Source organism: Panthera leo, chromosome D3, assembly GCF_018350215.1.
Source record: "Panthera leo isolate Ple1 chromosome D3, P.leo_Ple1_pat1.1, whole genome shotgun sequence".
NCBI lineage: Eukaryota > Metazoa > Chordata > Mammalia > Carnivora > Felidae > Panthera > Panthera leo.
The window spans coordinates 796251-810000 of NC_056690.1; the positions used below are offsets into that span (position 1 = coordinate 796251).

The 13750-nt window shown below is 63.8% G+C and overlaps 1 protein-coding gene across 5 annotated transcripts in view; it reads left to right on the top strand.

The window, feature by feature from the left end:
• The window catches only part of GALNT9 (polypeptide N-acetylgalactosaminyltransferase 9), a 107722-nt gene that overhangs the window by 74577 nt on the left and 19395 nt on the right, over positions 1–13750 (top strand). For 4 of the 5 annotated variants that reach the window (XM_042911071.1, XM_042911075.1, XM_042911073.1 and 1 more), the window contains one exon: positions 3361–3478. In XM_042911071.1, the coding sequence (XP_042767005.1) occupies positions 3361–3478 (118 nt within the window). The remainder of the gene's footprint in view (positions 1–3360; positions 3479–13750) is intronic. The other variant, XM_042911072.1, reaches the window with a different exon arrangement.

Sequence of the window (13750 nt, forward strand, 5' to 3'; positions counted from 1 at the left end):
GAGCTGGCTTCCACGGGCCTGGCGGCCGGTCCGGGCTGGTCTGTCGCCTCCTGCGTCCTGGCCAGAAGAGCCACTGCCCCTCCGAAGCACACAGCTCACACGTCCACGTCAAAAGCCGTGCCGGGAATTCACTCCGCACCCGAGGGGCTGGTGTCGGAGGGTTTACTTTAGGAATTTTCTTGCCGCTCCTCACCCTCGAAGCTCGAGGGAGAGAGAAGAAGGGATGGAAATTGTAAGGCTTGGGTTTCTGGGGGAGACTTGTGCACACGCCCCGGTGCTGGAGCCCGCCCGCGTCCCAGGCCCTGAGCCCCTGCGCCCCTGCACCCCTGCGCGGGGCAGGGCCTCCCGTCCCCAGGACCCGTCCAGAGTCCCACCCGTGTGTCTGGGGGACGGCGAGGGCCCTGCGGGTGTCGGCCGGCTTCCAGCTTGTGGAGGGAGCTTAGGGCGGGGCTGGGGGGCCACTCGCAGCCCTCTGCCCCTCCCACAGTCGGGTGCGGCAGCGAGGGCCCGAATCCCACACACACACACAAGCACACTCTCACACACACTTATACACACAGACACACACACACACACCAGCACACAGGTATGCACTCCCGGCTGCACACACACATATCTGTACGCACACAGTATACACACACCTGCACAGGAGCACACACACATACCCCCTCCGTGCACGCACACCCCGACATGCACACGCAGCTGCACACACACCTGCACACCCGCACACACATCCGTATGCACACACACCTGTGCACACAAAAGCACGCAGACACGGGAGTGTACAGATGCTTGCACACTCATGCACACCTGTGCACACATTCTCACTGGCACGAGTGCCCACAGACGCACACACGGGCAAGTGTGCAGACACACACAGATGCACGTCACCGCACACGCGTGGTCGCTTCTCTAGCTACACGGGAGGAACGGCAGCCGTTCCCTGTCTGACTTTTCTGCTGGTCTCCGGAGAGGAGCTTCCGGGGTGCTGGGTGCTCCCCACGGCCACAGGCTCGGTCACTGGGTCCCGTCCCGTCCCCCGAGCCCACTCCAGCCCCCAGGCTGACGGCCTCCAGGCCGAGCTCCTTTCGGCCGCGACACGGCTTCGTGCGGATCGGGTTCCGCAGGGGCGCGGGCAGAGAGGCTGAGCACGGGGCGGGGGGCAGCCCCGTGAGGCCACACGGCCGGCGGCTCCGAGCTGGGCTGGGCGCTCGCTGCACACGCCCGTGCCGTCCCCGCTGCCCCCCACCGCCTCTCGGAGCGCGTGGGCCTCTCTGGCGCTCTAGCCGTTGCCTCAGACTCTTCCGAGGGCGCCGATTCAGGGCCCGGCGTCCAGTGTCCCCACAGACCGCCCAGCGTCACGTTGCCTGCCCTCGGCGCCAGATGCGTGCACGGTGGCTCCCAGTCGCCGCCCAGTCGCAGCCCGTGGCGCACTTCCCAGGTGCCTGTGCTCGCTCAGCGAGCGTGTGCCCGGCGCGACGGGTGCTCGTTGCCTGGCCGAGCCCGCGAGCACGTGCTGTTCAAGGTGCCGGGGCACGCTGGCTCGCCTTGACCCTTGTCGGTCTCCTGGAGGCCAGAGGGCGCGTTGGGATCCTTGTTGTATCAGCCCCCCCTTGTCTGGGGCTCCAGAATTTCACGGCTCAGGGGCGTGGATGTCCGTGTGTGTCCGTGTGTCTGCTGCAGACGTGTGCACTCGCACGCCTGTTACCTCTCCCGGGGGAGTCCCTGGGCACGCACCGCGCGCCCCAGGACGACCCCGATGCGAGGACGCCCCACGACGTCCCCCGAAACCCGGGAGCCCCTCAGCCAGAGCATCCCGAGCCTTGCCGCGTTCCGTAATCACAGCAGAATCTCGCGTGCGGGTAAACTCCACGCCCACGGATTCTGCTCCCGTCACCTTGTGAGTTTATCTTAAGTCTATTTTGGAACTCTGAGCAAGGATAACAAATCGTTACCGGCTATAATAGACTTGACAGGGAATTTGGCACTTTGATTCACCAGAGAGCGCCCTGAGATTTTCCGCGGCTGTTGAGAAAACGGGAGAAATGAGTCTGCACGTCGGTGAGCGCGGCCCGTCACACGCTTGCTATTAAAAGCCAAAGGCAGCATTAAAATTTCGTTGCCGTTAGATTTGTGACCAAAATCTAACGACAGGACAGATTGGATGTTTGCATAAATCAAAGGACAATCGTTTCTTTAATGTCCCTGTTATTCTGGGACGACTGACGGGCATTGACTTCTGACTCCCCAGTCGCTGAGCAGAAGTGCTTTTAAATTGTGACCGAGACCAAGTTTTGGTGTTGTTTTTGCCGAAGAGGGTTGTGCTCCTGCAGGAGCAGCAGGGACGGGTTAGGGGGCCCACCCCGGCGCCAGAGCGGCCTGGGGCCCTTCGAGGACAACCAGAACCCTTTGCTGGCTCCGCTTGGGGCCCAGAAGGCTACAGTCGCTCAGCCTGCCAGCACACCGTCCTTGTCTTTGTTTGAGATCAAATCCTTCAGCAAAAGCTTAAAAGGTCTCGGTTTCCAGCAGCATCTGGACCTGCTTCTTGTTACAGATACGTTTTCTGTTTGTCTTTCTATCCTCGCCACCCAGAACACACACTGTGTCCTAAGTTCACGACCGAATGAAGGAATGAATGGTGCGTGCGTGAAGAACCAAACGTGTGATACTGTCCACGGTGACGCTGTCCTCTTACTCGCCACGGCTTTGTGTCATCGTGACCTGTGAGGCCACTTCCCAGGGACCCACTGTTGTGGGTAGAAAAAATACAGCTAGCACATAGGCGCGTGATTTCACAGACACAGTTTCTTAAGACGAGGCAACGTTTACTGACTTTTTTTGAACGTGTAGCTGTAAGTAATTACAGAAATAATGGAACAGATGGCAGTCTGTGGCCCACAGCTGCACAGGTTGCGCACTCTACAACTTCAAGGTATGTCATTTAGAGAGAGTCTGATATCAGTGAGGTTCCATCGAGGGGAGCAGTGCACAACCTAGGCAACTGCCTGTTGCAGCCCCGACTCCTAGCGTACAGATAGGACAACATGATGAAGGAGACAGGCAAGTGGCTCAAGCCTGGGGACGTTCAGGCGACCAGACAACTCACTGAGAAAACTGGTTTCTTTAAAATTCCCTGCACTAACTTGCCTGAGGTGAGTGCTGGTTTCTGTCACCCATCGACGTTCTTCAGTTAGCGTTTGGACTTGGTCTGTGCCGGGTGCTTCACTAGGCTCTGAAGGATGCAAAGACAAGCCCGTGGGGGGCCTGCCCGTGTCCTGGGCCCTCCTGGCTGCCGGGCAGCCAGGGGCTCAGGATTACGCACCTGTGACCTGCTCACGTGCCGTCTCTGCCCCCCACCAGGACCCCCGCCATGATTGGCTGCTCGTTCGTGGTGGACCGGGAGTACTTTGGGGACATCGGGCTGCTGGACCCAGGCATGGAGGTATATGGTGGAGAGAACATCGAGCTGGGCATGAGGGTAGGTGCCCGGGGCTGCCCTGGGAACGGGGGTGCAGGGGTGCTGGCGGTGGGGCTGGCCGGGCCGTGCGCTGCTGGTTACGGGTCCGTGGGACGTAAGGCCCCGAACCGGGAGTCGTCGCGAGAACCCACGGTGGCGCGGGACTGAGGAACGGGGCGCCTGTCGAACGCGACAGCAAAGGACGGTGTTTCGTGTTGGTTTCGTTTCCTGAGTCACTTGTTGCCGCCGAACGTGCGGCACTGACGCGTGCTCGGAAACGTCAGAAGCTGGTCCTTCGGCACAGGGACCCGAGTGTCCACGACGGGATACCCGCCCCCGAGCTGTCCTGCGTGCCCTGCACACGGTTCTGTGCTCGTCTTGGTTGGATGTGGGAGGCAGGGGTGCAGATGCGGGTCGTGGGCACCTGAGGCCACCATGGCTGTTTCCGGTGGGCGTGGAGGCAGTTTGTGCAAAGGCCCTGGGGACTGGGGAGGACATGGGGCTGCACGGGCAGCGGAGCCCCCGAGGGAGGCCCCGAGCTGCCCTGGGGAGTGACTGAGATCCGTGAGGCTTCGCCCCCGGCCCTGCCACCCTCTTCCCCGCACCCCAGTGGCCCCTCTGCTTTCAAACTTCCTTGTCTGGCAGCTTGGAGAACTGATGGAAAGTTCTGGAAGAATCTTGGTTGCAGGTCAGGGACTCTGGGGTAGCAGAGCTCATTCCCTCCTGGATGCCCGAAGCTGAGGGCCAACCTAGCCTCCGTGGGAGGGTGCTTCGTCCAGTGCTTTGGGGAATGTCGGTGGCTGGGGCACACGTCCCCTCGGGGACGGCACCCTGGGCAGGACGTGCAAGAGTGTGAACGGCCAGAACCAGAACACGACGCCTCTGAGCAGGTGGCTTTGGAGATCCCATGTGCTCAGACAGCGCGTTCCCAGCCAGAGACCCTCCCAGCCCCTTCCCCAGAGCCCGAGTTTCCTGCAGGGAGCTGGGCCTCATTTACCGTGCGCTGTGAGCGCCGGCTGTATGCCAGACCTGCAGCTCCAGAGGGAACCAACAGATGGAACAGATCCTGCTTTTCTGCAGCTCACTTTCCAGGGAGGAGGCAAGAAGAGAAGTGTGTCATTTGGCGAGAAGCGCCAAAGGTAGAAATGAAGCAGGGAGGGGCAGGAGTGCAGAGGAGGGGCAGGAGAGCAGGGGAGGGGCAGGAGAGCAGGGGAGGGGGCAGGAGTGCAGGGGAGGGGGTAGGAGTGCCGGGAGGAACAGGAGTGCAGGGGAGGGGGCAGGGGTTGCAGGGGAGGGGCAGGAGAGCAGGGGAGGGGGTAGGAGTGCAGGGGAGGGTCAGGAGAGCAGGGGAGGGTCAGGAGAGCAGGGGAGGGGGTAGGAGTGCAGGGGAGGGGCAGGAGAAGAAGAGCAGGGAAGGGGGCAGGAGAGCAGGGGAGGGGCAGGAGAGCAGGGAAGGGGGCAGGAGAGCAGGGGAGGGGCAGGAGTTGCAGGGGAGGGGGAAGAAGAGCAGGGGAGGGGGTAGGAGTGCAGGGGAGGGGCAGGAGTTGCAGGGGAGGGTCAGGAGAGCAGGGGAGGGTCAGGAGTGCAGGGGAGGGTCAGGAGAGCAGGAGAGGGGGCAGGAGTGCAGGGGAGGGGCAGGAGAGCAGGGGAGGGTCAGGAGAGTGGGGGAGGGGGTAGGAGTGCAGGGGAGGGGCAGAAGTTGCAGGGGAGGGGCAGGAGAGCAGGGGAGGGGCAGGAGTTGCAGGGGAGTGGGTAGGAGTGCAGGGGAGGGGCAGGAGAGCAGGGGAGGGTCAAGAGAGCAGGGGTGGGGGCAGGAGTTGCAGGGGAGGGGCAGGAGAGCAGGGAAGGGGGCAGGAGTGCAGGGGAGGGGCAGGAGAGCAGGAGGGGGGCAGGAGTTGCAGGGGAGGGGCAGGAGAGCAGGGGAGGGGGTAGGAGTGCAAGGGAGGGGGCAGTTTTAAAGACATCAGTCAGGAACCCACCCCCCGCCCCCGTCAGAAGGGATGTCTATGGAAAGACCTCTTGGTGCCGTGAGGCGGCTGCGGATGATCAGGGGAAGGGGTGTTCCAAGCAGAGGGCACGGCAGATGCAAAGGCCCTGGGGCAGGGTCGTGCCTGATGTGCTCCAGATGCGACACGTGCAGCCGAGGGGCGGCGGGGGAGGGAGAGCAGCCTGGCTTCTGCTCTGAGGGAGCCCAGAGGCACGGGAGGCTCTGGGTAGAGGCTTCGCTTCCACGTTTCAGGGATTCCCCTGACCCCTGAGACTCCGGGGTGGGGCGAGTGAGGGCCGGAGCAGGGAGGCCAGGGCTTCTGGGATAACGCAGGGGGGTGAGGCTTGGACCGGGGAGGGGACCGCGAGATCCTGTGTCGTCCGGGTACATTCTCGGGGGAGCGCACGCAGGGCTTGCTGGGGGCGGGGGCTCTGAAACGGTCTCCCACTAGCCCTCGGGCCTGAGCAGCTGGGAGGGTGGAGGGGCCGTGGGCGGGCAGGGTGGTGGCCTGGAGTGGGGGGTTCTCAGAGGCCGGCCCCGCCCCACCCCTGGGCCCTCGTGGGGCCGTGGCCTCCTCTGCCAAAGTGGCTTCCCCGCTGTGTTGGCTTTTTAAAAGTTCGGTGGGGAAACAGTTGTCCAGCGCCTCGTTTTGGTCTGAAAAAAATAAAATAAAATTGGGTTTTGATTCGGAGCAGAGGGCGCGTTCGAAGGCTGACGTGCAGGGCTTTGCTCCCGGCGGGGCTGGGCCGGCTTTCCAGGGCCACTCCTGACAGCCAGCCCGCTTCCGGGGTGCGGGGTTTGGGCCCCGAGTGCCAGCTGCCCGGTCGTGACCCGGCCTCTGCTCCCTCGTGGCCCACGCGCACCTGGGGTTCCGTCCCCGGCCCTCCCTGCCCGTGACACGTGCGCCTCCACCTTCCTGCGGGGTTTCTGGCTCCCGTGGCCCTGGGTCCGAGCTGTGGAGTGCTTCCGCTCAGGTGGCTCGGGAATGGGGTCCTCTCGGGTGGGACCCCGCCTCGGGGCTCACTGAATGGCACCCTGAAGTCACAGCCCCACTGGCCGCGCTGCCGTAAACTTCTGTCTGGGAGCTCGCCCGGCTGGCGGGCCGAGGGCAGGGCCAGGTTCCCAGGCTGCGGTTTTCCGACCTGAATCTTCTAGAGGTTTCCTTAAAACACAGACCCCTGGGCTCCACCCCAGGGATTTGGACTCCACAGGGCGAGACGGGGCCCAGGAATCTGCATTTCCAGCACATTCTCGGGGCTGCGGACGCTGCTTGCCCAGGGCGCCTGCTCTGGGAACCGGCCCCCGGCCGGCCTGCCGCTTTGGGGCCCCGAGCCCGCCTGGCGCGCCTGCATACGTGTCCCCCGCTCTGCCGGGCACCCCGCGCCCAGGAGCAGGGCCGGGATGTCCCGGCGGGGGCTCGGCGGGCTCGGTAGCTGGGCTGAGCTGAGCTCTGGTTGGTTTGGGATTCTGGGTTGTTTACTTTTACCTGTGGAGCCTTTATTCACGGGGATGATTTCAGGCGAGTTTTAAAAATTTTCTACACGGTTTATTGAAATTATACTTTTCAAAACCTATTTGCCTTAAGCTTTTAAGTTAAACCTGGGGGCTCGTATCATTATGGTTATAAGTCTAATCGATTGAGATTAGAGAGAACACTCACCTCCCTGTTTTCTTTGATTAATGTTTGATTAACTCGGGTTGAACAGATTGAATGCCATTAAACAACAATCAGCTCCCTCTCTGCCTTTAGTTAATTAAATTCCCTTGAACCTTTTAAAATGACACTTATAAATATAACGTATTTACTTTTCCCTTTAAGCGCCTGGAATGCCTGATACCACAGCGGAAATTCCCCCAGGTGCTTAAAAAACGCTAGTGTATCTAATAAATTAAACTTACACCAAATCTCAAGTTCTCTGAAGCATTTCGGGATCGTTTGCGTCTGTATTTAATTCCCTGACACGGTCCAGTTTGGAATAAGAAACGTACACTCGACCTTCAGTCACACGTGTTAAGAACGGAACCCGGAGGTTAATGTGGCGGCGGGTTTTTCCGCCTTTGACTGTTCTCAGCTGTGCCGATCAACGGACCCCAAACTTTGCACACGATTCCCGAGTCTGGTTCAGGGAGAGGCTTCCCGCAGCCTTGAGGACCCCCAGGCTCAGAGCAGTCCCTCCGGGGTCCTCCCGGGGGCAGAGGGGAGCCCCACAAGCCCAGTGGGGCAGGCAGAGGATGTCAGCCTGAGGCCGGAGGAGGCCCGGGCAGGAGCTGGACCCTGGCTTCGGCGGGGCTGGTTGGGTTGGGTGGACAAACAGGCTCAGGGGCCCACAGGGGCCGGGGAGGGCAGACAACCATACCCCCAGAGAGATGGGGGGCGGGGGGGGGAGCAGGCCCGGTTCCCCCCAGCAGTGCGACTGCGTTCTCCTGAGGCTGGGGTCCCCAGAGGCCAGGAGCCAGGTTCTGCATGGACAGTGGCCCCCGGGAGCCCGGCCCGTCTGAGCAAGAACTCGGCACGAGGGCGGGAAGCACTGTCCCTGGATGTCACCGCACGGGGTCTCGGACGCCAGCACGGGATATCCCCCCTGGGAATCGGGCAGGTCAGAGAACAGGAAAGGAGGAGAGTCCCGTGAGGGGACTGTGCCAGAGGACAGAGCACCACACAGCATGGTGGCCGGGGCACGGGGACGCCCGGCCGGGAACAGGTCGCCCCGCAGAGGCCGGAGGGCATGTTGGGCCCGTGTGGTGAGCGCCCGCAGGAAGGGGGCATCCAGAAGCGGGGCGCGGGCTTGGTAAACACAAGGAGACGGGGGGTGGTGGAGCCTGGGAGACCCCCAGTCCCGTGGGCGAGACATGCCCCCCCGAAACCGCCGGCAGCCACTGCTGGTTTTGACGGTCAGAGGGCGGAGGAGGGACGGGCACGGTCTCACCTGGGTGGCTTCTCACTGGTGGTGACGCCCACAGGGCGTCGCAGGGGGGCGTTACCGTGGCAGGAAGACAGGAGCCTCTGTGGCGATGGAGGAAGCCTCTGTGCTTGGCCCCCCGGCCCCGTGACCGCGGCTGGGACCCCAACGTCCCCGGTGTCCGCTCTGTAAAGGGGGGGCTGGGCAGGGTCCCGCCCGTGCGGGGAGGACTCGGGCAGACGCGGGGGCGGGAGGGGGGGTGCGGTCCGCTGCGGGAGGGGACGAGGTAACTACGGGCGTAGATCGGGGTGCAGGTGCGCGGCAGGCACCAGTGTGGACGCGCACGTTTATCCGTGTCGTTACTTTCGTCGCCGACGGGGTTCAGGTAGCTTGCCAGGACGCAGAGACGCCCCGGCAAGATGAGGGGCACTGGGAACACGAGAGGGGAGGACGGAACGTGAAAGGGGGCCGGCGGGGAGGCCCGGTGCTGGGGGCCAGGGTCACGCCCTACGCCTGCGCCTACCCCTGCCGCCGGCCGGGGGCCTGCCGGTCCCGGACCTCAGAGCAGGGTCTCCCCACAAACCCACCCACCGTGGGCCAGAGACCGGCGCAGGGTGACCAGGTGCCTTCCGTCCGTATCCCCAGAGCAGACGTCCACCGTGGGCAGGCTGGCGGCTGGGGCGGTCTGTGCCTGCAGAGGTGCTGACGGCTGGGGGGAGGGGGAGGTCTGTCCCCGTGGAGGTGCTGGCGGCCCGAGGGCGGGGGGGGTCTGTGGCAGCTGCCTGGCGCCCCGCATCCGACCTGGCCTCGCCCCGTCCCCCTTCTTATCCGCTCCATTCAGAAGCCCAGGGAGCCCCGGGGCCCCCCCTCACCCTGAGGGCCGAGCCCAAACTCCCTCCCGTGACCCTCAGCACCCCTCCCCACGTGCCCCCACCCACCCTCCCCTTCCGTGGCCGAGCCAGGCTGTCCCCTCTCTGCGGGGAGTCCTTCCGGCCCCTGCCGCTTCTGGACCCTGGTCTCAGCCCCACGGTGCTTTCTTCCTCACACGATCTGGCTCTGCCCACCGCCTCCCACCGATGCCTCCCGCTCCCCGACCCGCTGGAATAGTCAGGGGCCGCGGCTGCCTCGTTCCCTGCTGTGCACAACCCAGTGTAAGTGCCGGTGCGTCTGTAGAGTGGGCACAGGAGGCCCCCGGGAGGGGAGGGGAGGGGAGGGCGGGCCTCCCTGTGACGTGCTAGACGCTGGAGCCCGGGGTGGGGGGCACGGCAGAGAAAGCAAGCGCTTCGTTTGTTGAGCAACTTCTCGCGGGTGTCTGCCACGCCGCGCTAGATGCTGGGGGCTCCGCAGGGGACAGAGCACGCACGGGTCTTAAACGGGGACGCGTGTGGCACCCATAGAAAACCATGCACGGGGAAGGGATGGGGGCTTGTCATTTTATACGGGACAATCAGGGAAGGGAGGCCACGTCCGAGCGGGCGTAAAGGCAGAGAGGAAGCGAGCCGTGCGGCTACGGGGAAGGGCATTCCCAGCCGAGGGGCAGCAAGTGCAAAGGCCCTGGGGCGGGAGCATGGCCCTCGTGGCAGAGACCGCAGGCGGCCCCGTGGCCCCGTGGCCTTTCTGCTGCCTTTCCCGCACAGGTGGACCTCACAGCCGGGGCTGTTTCCGATCTGTCCTTGGCACGGGAGGCCGTGCAGCACGTGTCATCGGTTCCGCCCGCTTAGAGGAGTAATTCTGGGGTCTCGGGGCCAAGGTATATTTCTGTGACTGTAAAAATGCCGACTGCTCTTCCGCTAACGAGGAGAGTGCGAGAGCCCATTAGGGGGAAATGAATCCTTCGCGTCCATCTGGTTAATAAAGGTCAAGACAGAATCCAGCGGCCTGGGTCTGGGCTGGGCAAGCCTCCCGCGGAACAGAAATCGGAAATCGTTTGCTTCGCTGTTTTGAAACTCTCAGACTCGCCACTTCTCCAGGGTGTTACAGGAAAGCCCCCTCAGCCCTGGGGGCTGTCAGTGCGCCTTCAAAGCCCGGCCCTTTGAGGGGTGTGGTGGCGTTAACCGTCTGGGGGCTGGGGGGGCGGGTGTCCCCACGTCTTCCCACGGGGCATTTATCTGAGCTCCTGTGTCTCCCGGCAGAGGGCGCCAGGGAGGTGTGCCCACGCCATCCACGCTCGGGGCAGGGGGCCCTGCCGTCAGGCGTCACAGGGCTGCAGGGTGTCTCCGGGCCGGTCCTAGACCTTCCCCAGGGGGCAGCGGGCAGAGGGGAGGGCAGGGGGTGGGCAGAGGGGAGGGCGGGCGGTGAGGTCCCCGTCCCGCCGCCTTCAGGAAGGGCTTCTCCTAGTTACAAGTGGGCGGGTCTGCCTGACAAGGTAGTGGTCATGGGGGGACGCACCCCCAATGCCCAGCAGCCCACAGGGCAAGGTCCCCCTGGACGGAGGAAGCAGGCCTCCAGGCGGGGGGACGCCCCTGTCCTCTTGAACATGTTTGTGGAAAAGCCCCACTGCTCACATGGGGTCTCTGGAAGACCCCTCGAGACTCGTGTGCGTTGGCCAGGCCTCTCTCCGAGCCTCAGTTTCCCCATCTGTCACAGGCGTGATGTGACCCTAACTCAGGGCCGGGGGGCTTTGTGCCTGACACAACAGACAGGCAGTGAGCGCCCGTGTTTGTGCAGGCGTTTCGGAACACCCTCTCCTCTCCTGCGTAAAAGCAGCTTTTATCAGAGAAAACGCCGGGGTGGGCAAACCGGACCGCAGCCCGGGTGATTCTCGTCGGAGCCGTGTCGCACACGTGGGAGCATCGTCCCCACGTGCCCTTGCACACCCGTGACGTGGCCCCGGGCCTTGCACTAGCGGGGGGCGTCCCCGGGGCCGTCCTCCGCGGCCGCGGGTCAGGACGGCGCCCACCGGGCTTCACGCCCCCGTCCGCCGGCTCGCCGCTCTGTGCCGCACGCTGGTCCGTGTCCCCGTGTGCGCCTTCCGGTCGCGGTTTCCTCCGGAGGGCTGTCTAGAGGTGGACCTGCTGAGCCAGACGGACTTCGTGTTTCTGTGGCTTTTGTAGAACTTGCCAGATCTCCCTGCCTGCGCCCCGCTGCTCTGTGTGCGCATGTGTGCGTGCGAGTGCGTGTGTCTGCGTGTGACCTCTCACCAGCGGTGCGTGCGAGAGACGGCTGCCCGGGGCTTACGGGGCCCCGGGACCTGAGTGAGTGATTTTTACCTGTGGCAAACGAGGCAGACACGGAGGGAGCGTCTGTGTTGACTGACTTTGCGTCTTTTCAGTTGCTAACGAGCACGAACGCTCGGCCGCTGCCCGTTTTTTCCACGCCGTTCCTGGTCTTCCAGCTGGTCTTAACCTGCACCGTGTGATGCAGACGCGGCCCCTCGCAGACAGGACGTTCGTGAGCACGCCTGTCCCCCTTCGTCTCTGGCCCGTCCGAGAAGCTGTCTGACCGCAGCTGCTTCTGACACGTTTCCACAGCAAAGGCTTGAATCCCTGAGGGATGGATCTTCGTCATCTTTCTTGTTTTGTTTTCACACAGCAGACCGCGGCTCCTCACCGCCCCCCCCCCCCCCCCGACGCCTCCGCCCTTGACCGCTGGCGGGAAGGCCTCCCCCTCACGTCGGGGTGCTGCCGGGCGCGCACAGGCCCCCCCACTTCCCGTCCCTTCGCCGCTGGGCCGCGCCTCCTGGGTGCCCCGCTCAGTCACGTCCCCGTGAGGGACCAGTGTCTCCGGCCGTGTCCAGACGGCGACCCAGGCCACTTCCGTAGCTGTGGTTTCTCATCTCCGCGAGCGCGTGTCGTGTCTCTGCGCGTTCCGCTTCTCACACGTGGCTGTTCTGTGACCGTTGGCCGTAACTCGTAACCTCCTCTCCTCTCCCGATGGACGCTCTCCCTCCTTCCTTCGGCTCCGACAGTCCTCGCGGTCAGTCCTCCCCGTCTGCTTACGACCTTCCTGCCGGTTCTCTCTCTTTCCCGAAGTCCCGTCTTGGGTTGGTAGGTGACTCTTCCGGAACCGGATTTTCCGCGTGCGCTCCGTACATTTGTGTGGAGATCTCCCTTTCGCGGGAACGGCACCTTCGCGCTCCCTCGTCCCTGGACGGGAGTCGCAGATTTCTGCGTGCCTGCCCCCACCCCCACCCCAGGCCTCCGCTCAAAACTGGGTGGCTGGGGTTTCGTCCCAAGGCTCCCCCCGTCACACAGTCGCCGGCTCCGGTCTCTGCTTCGTCTCTCACCGTGTCTGGCTGCATCCCGGGGGGCAGTCGGAGCCGGTGTGTCAGCTTCCGCTCACAGTTGGGGCGCCCGGCCCGGCCCCAGGCCCCACACCCGGTCCCCGGCCCTCCGGGAGGCTCAGGGTCCTGCCCCTGTGGCGCCAGCCCCACTCCGGCCGGCGGGCTTCTGCTCCTTCTGAGCGGTGGGGAGCTAACTGTGGTTTTCCACGGATGCTTTTAACTCCTAAGCAGCCTACCCACCATTTCCGCGTGTCCAGAGCGGACAGGGAAGAGTCCCACGTCCGTGGTATTGACCAGAGCCCTCCATCACTTCGTCCAGCTGCAGGGGGCTTGGCGCGCGGGGGCCGTCACCTAAGAGGTATAGGCTCACCTCCGCTTGAGGACAGGAAGTGCTACACAGCCGCAGCCTCGGGTGGTGTCCGAGGCTCGGGGCTTCTGGGCCACACGGTGACACCAAGTGTGCAAGGTGGTCAGAGGGCGGAGGCGGGGACAGAGGCCTCGCGCACTTCGCGCAGCCGCCCCCGGACCCCGGCACACATCGGGACCCCCTTGAGCACTTGGCGCAGCCGCCCGCGGACCCCGGCACACGTCGGGACCCCCCGGAGGGCTTGTTAAAGTACAGGTCGCGGGGCTGGCCCCAGAGCCTCTGACTCCGCAGGTCAGGTCTGGAGCCGACGGCCACCTGCATTTCTGGGGCGCCCCAGGTGACGCTGCTGCTGGTCCTGTGACCACACTTTGAGAACCACTCGTTTAGAAGGAAGGAAGCTATTTTTTCTCTCTTGTTTGTTTGAGGCGTTCAACACGTTCACGGAAACAAGCGGCAGGAGCTTGGAACGAAAGCCCCACTCGGAGTGTCTGTGGGGCTGACGCAGGGAACGGAGCGGGGAAGCAGCTGTTCGAAAGCATATGTGTGTGTGCACAGACCGTCCCAGGGAGAGACGTTTGCTTGTCAGAAATGCGTGCGTTGAGCCCAGCTGAGCCCTGGGAGATGCCTTTCCAAAGCTAAACCCAGTCTGTTCTGCCCCTGGAGCTGGATCGTTCCTGCAGAGCGAGGGGTTCGTGGGACAAGAGAGAGGCAGCAGCACTGGACCCAGGCTGGGGTTGGGGGGGGGCACCGAGCTGATTGTAAATCTTGTAAAGTAGGTTCAGATGCGAAATCTCTAAAAGTCCTACGTGCAGTCGTC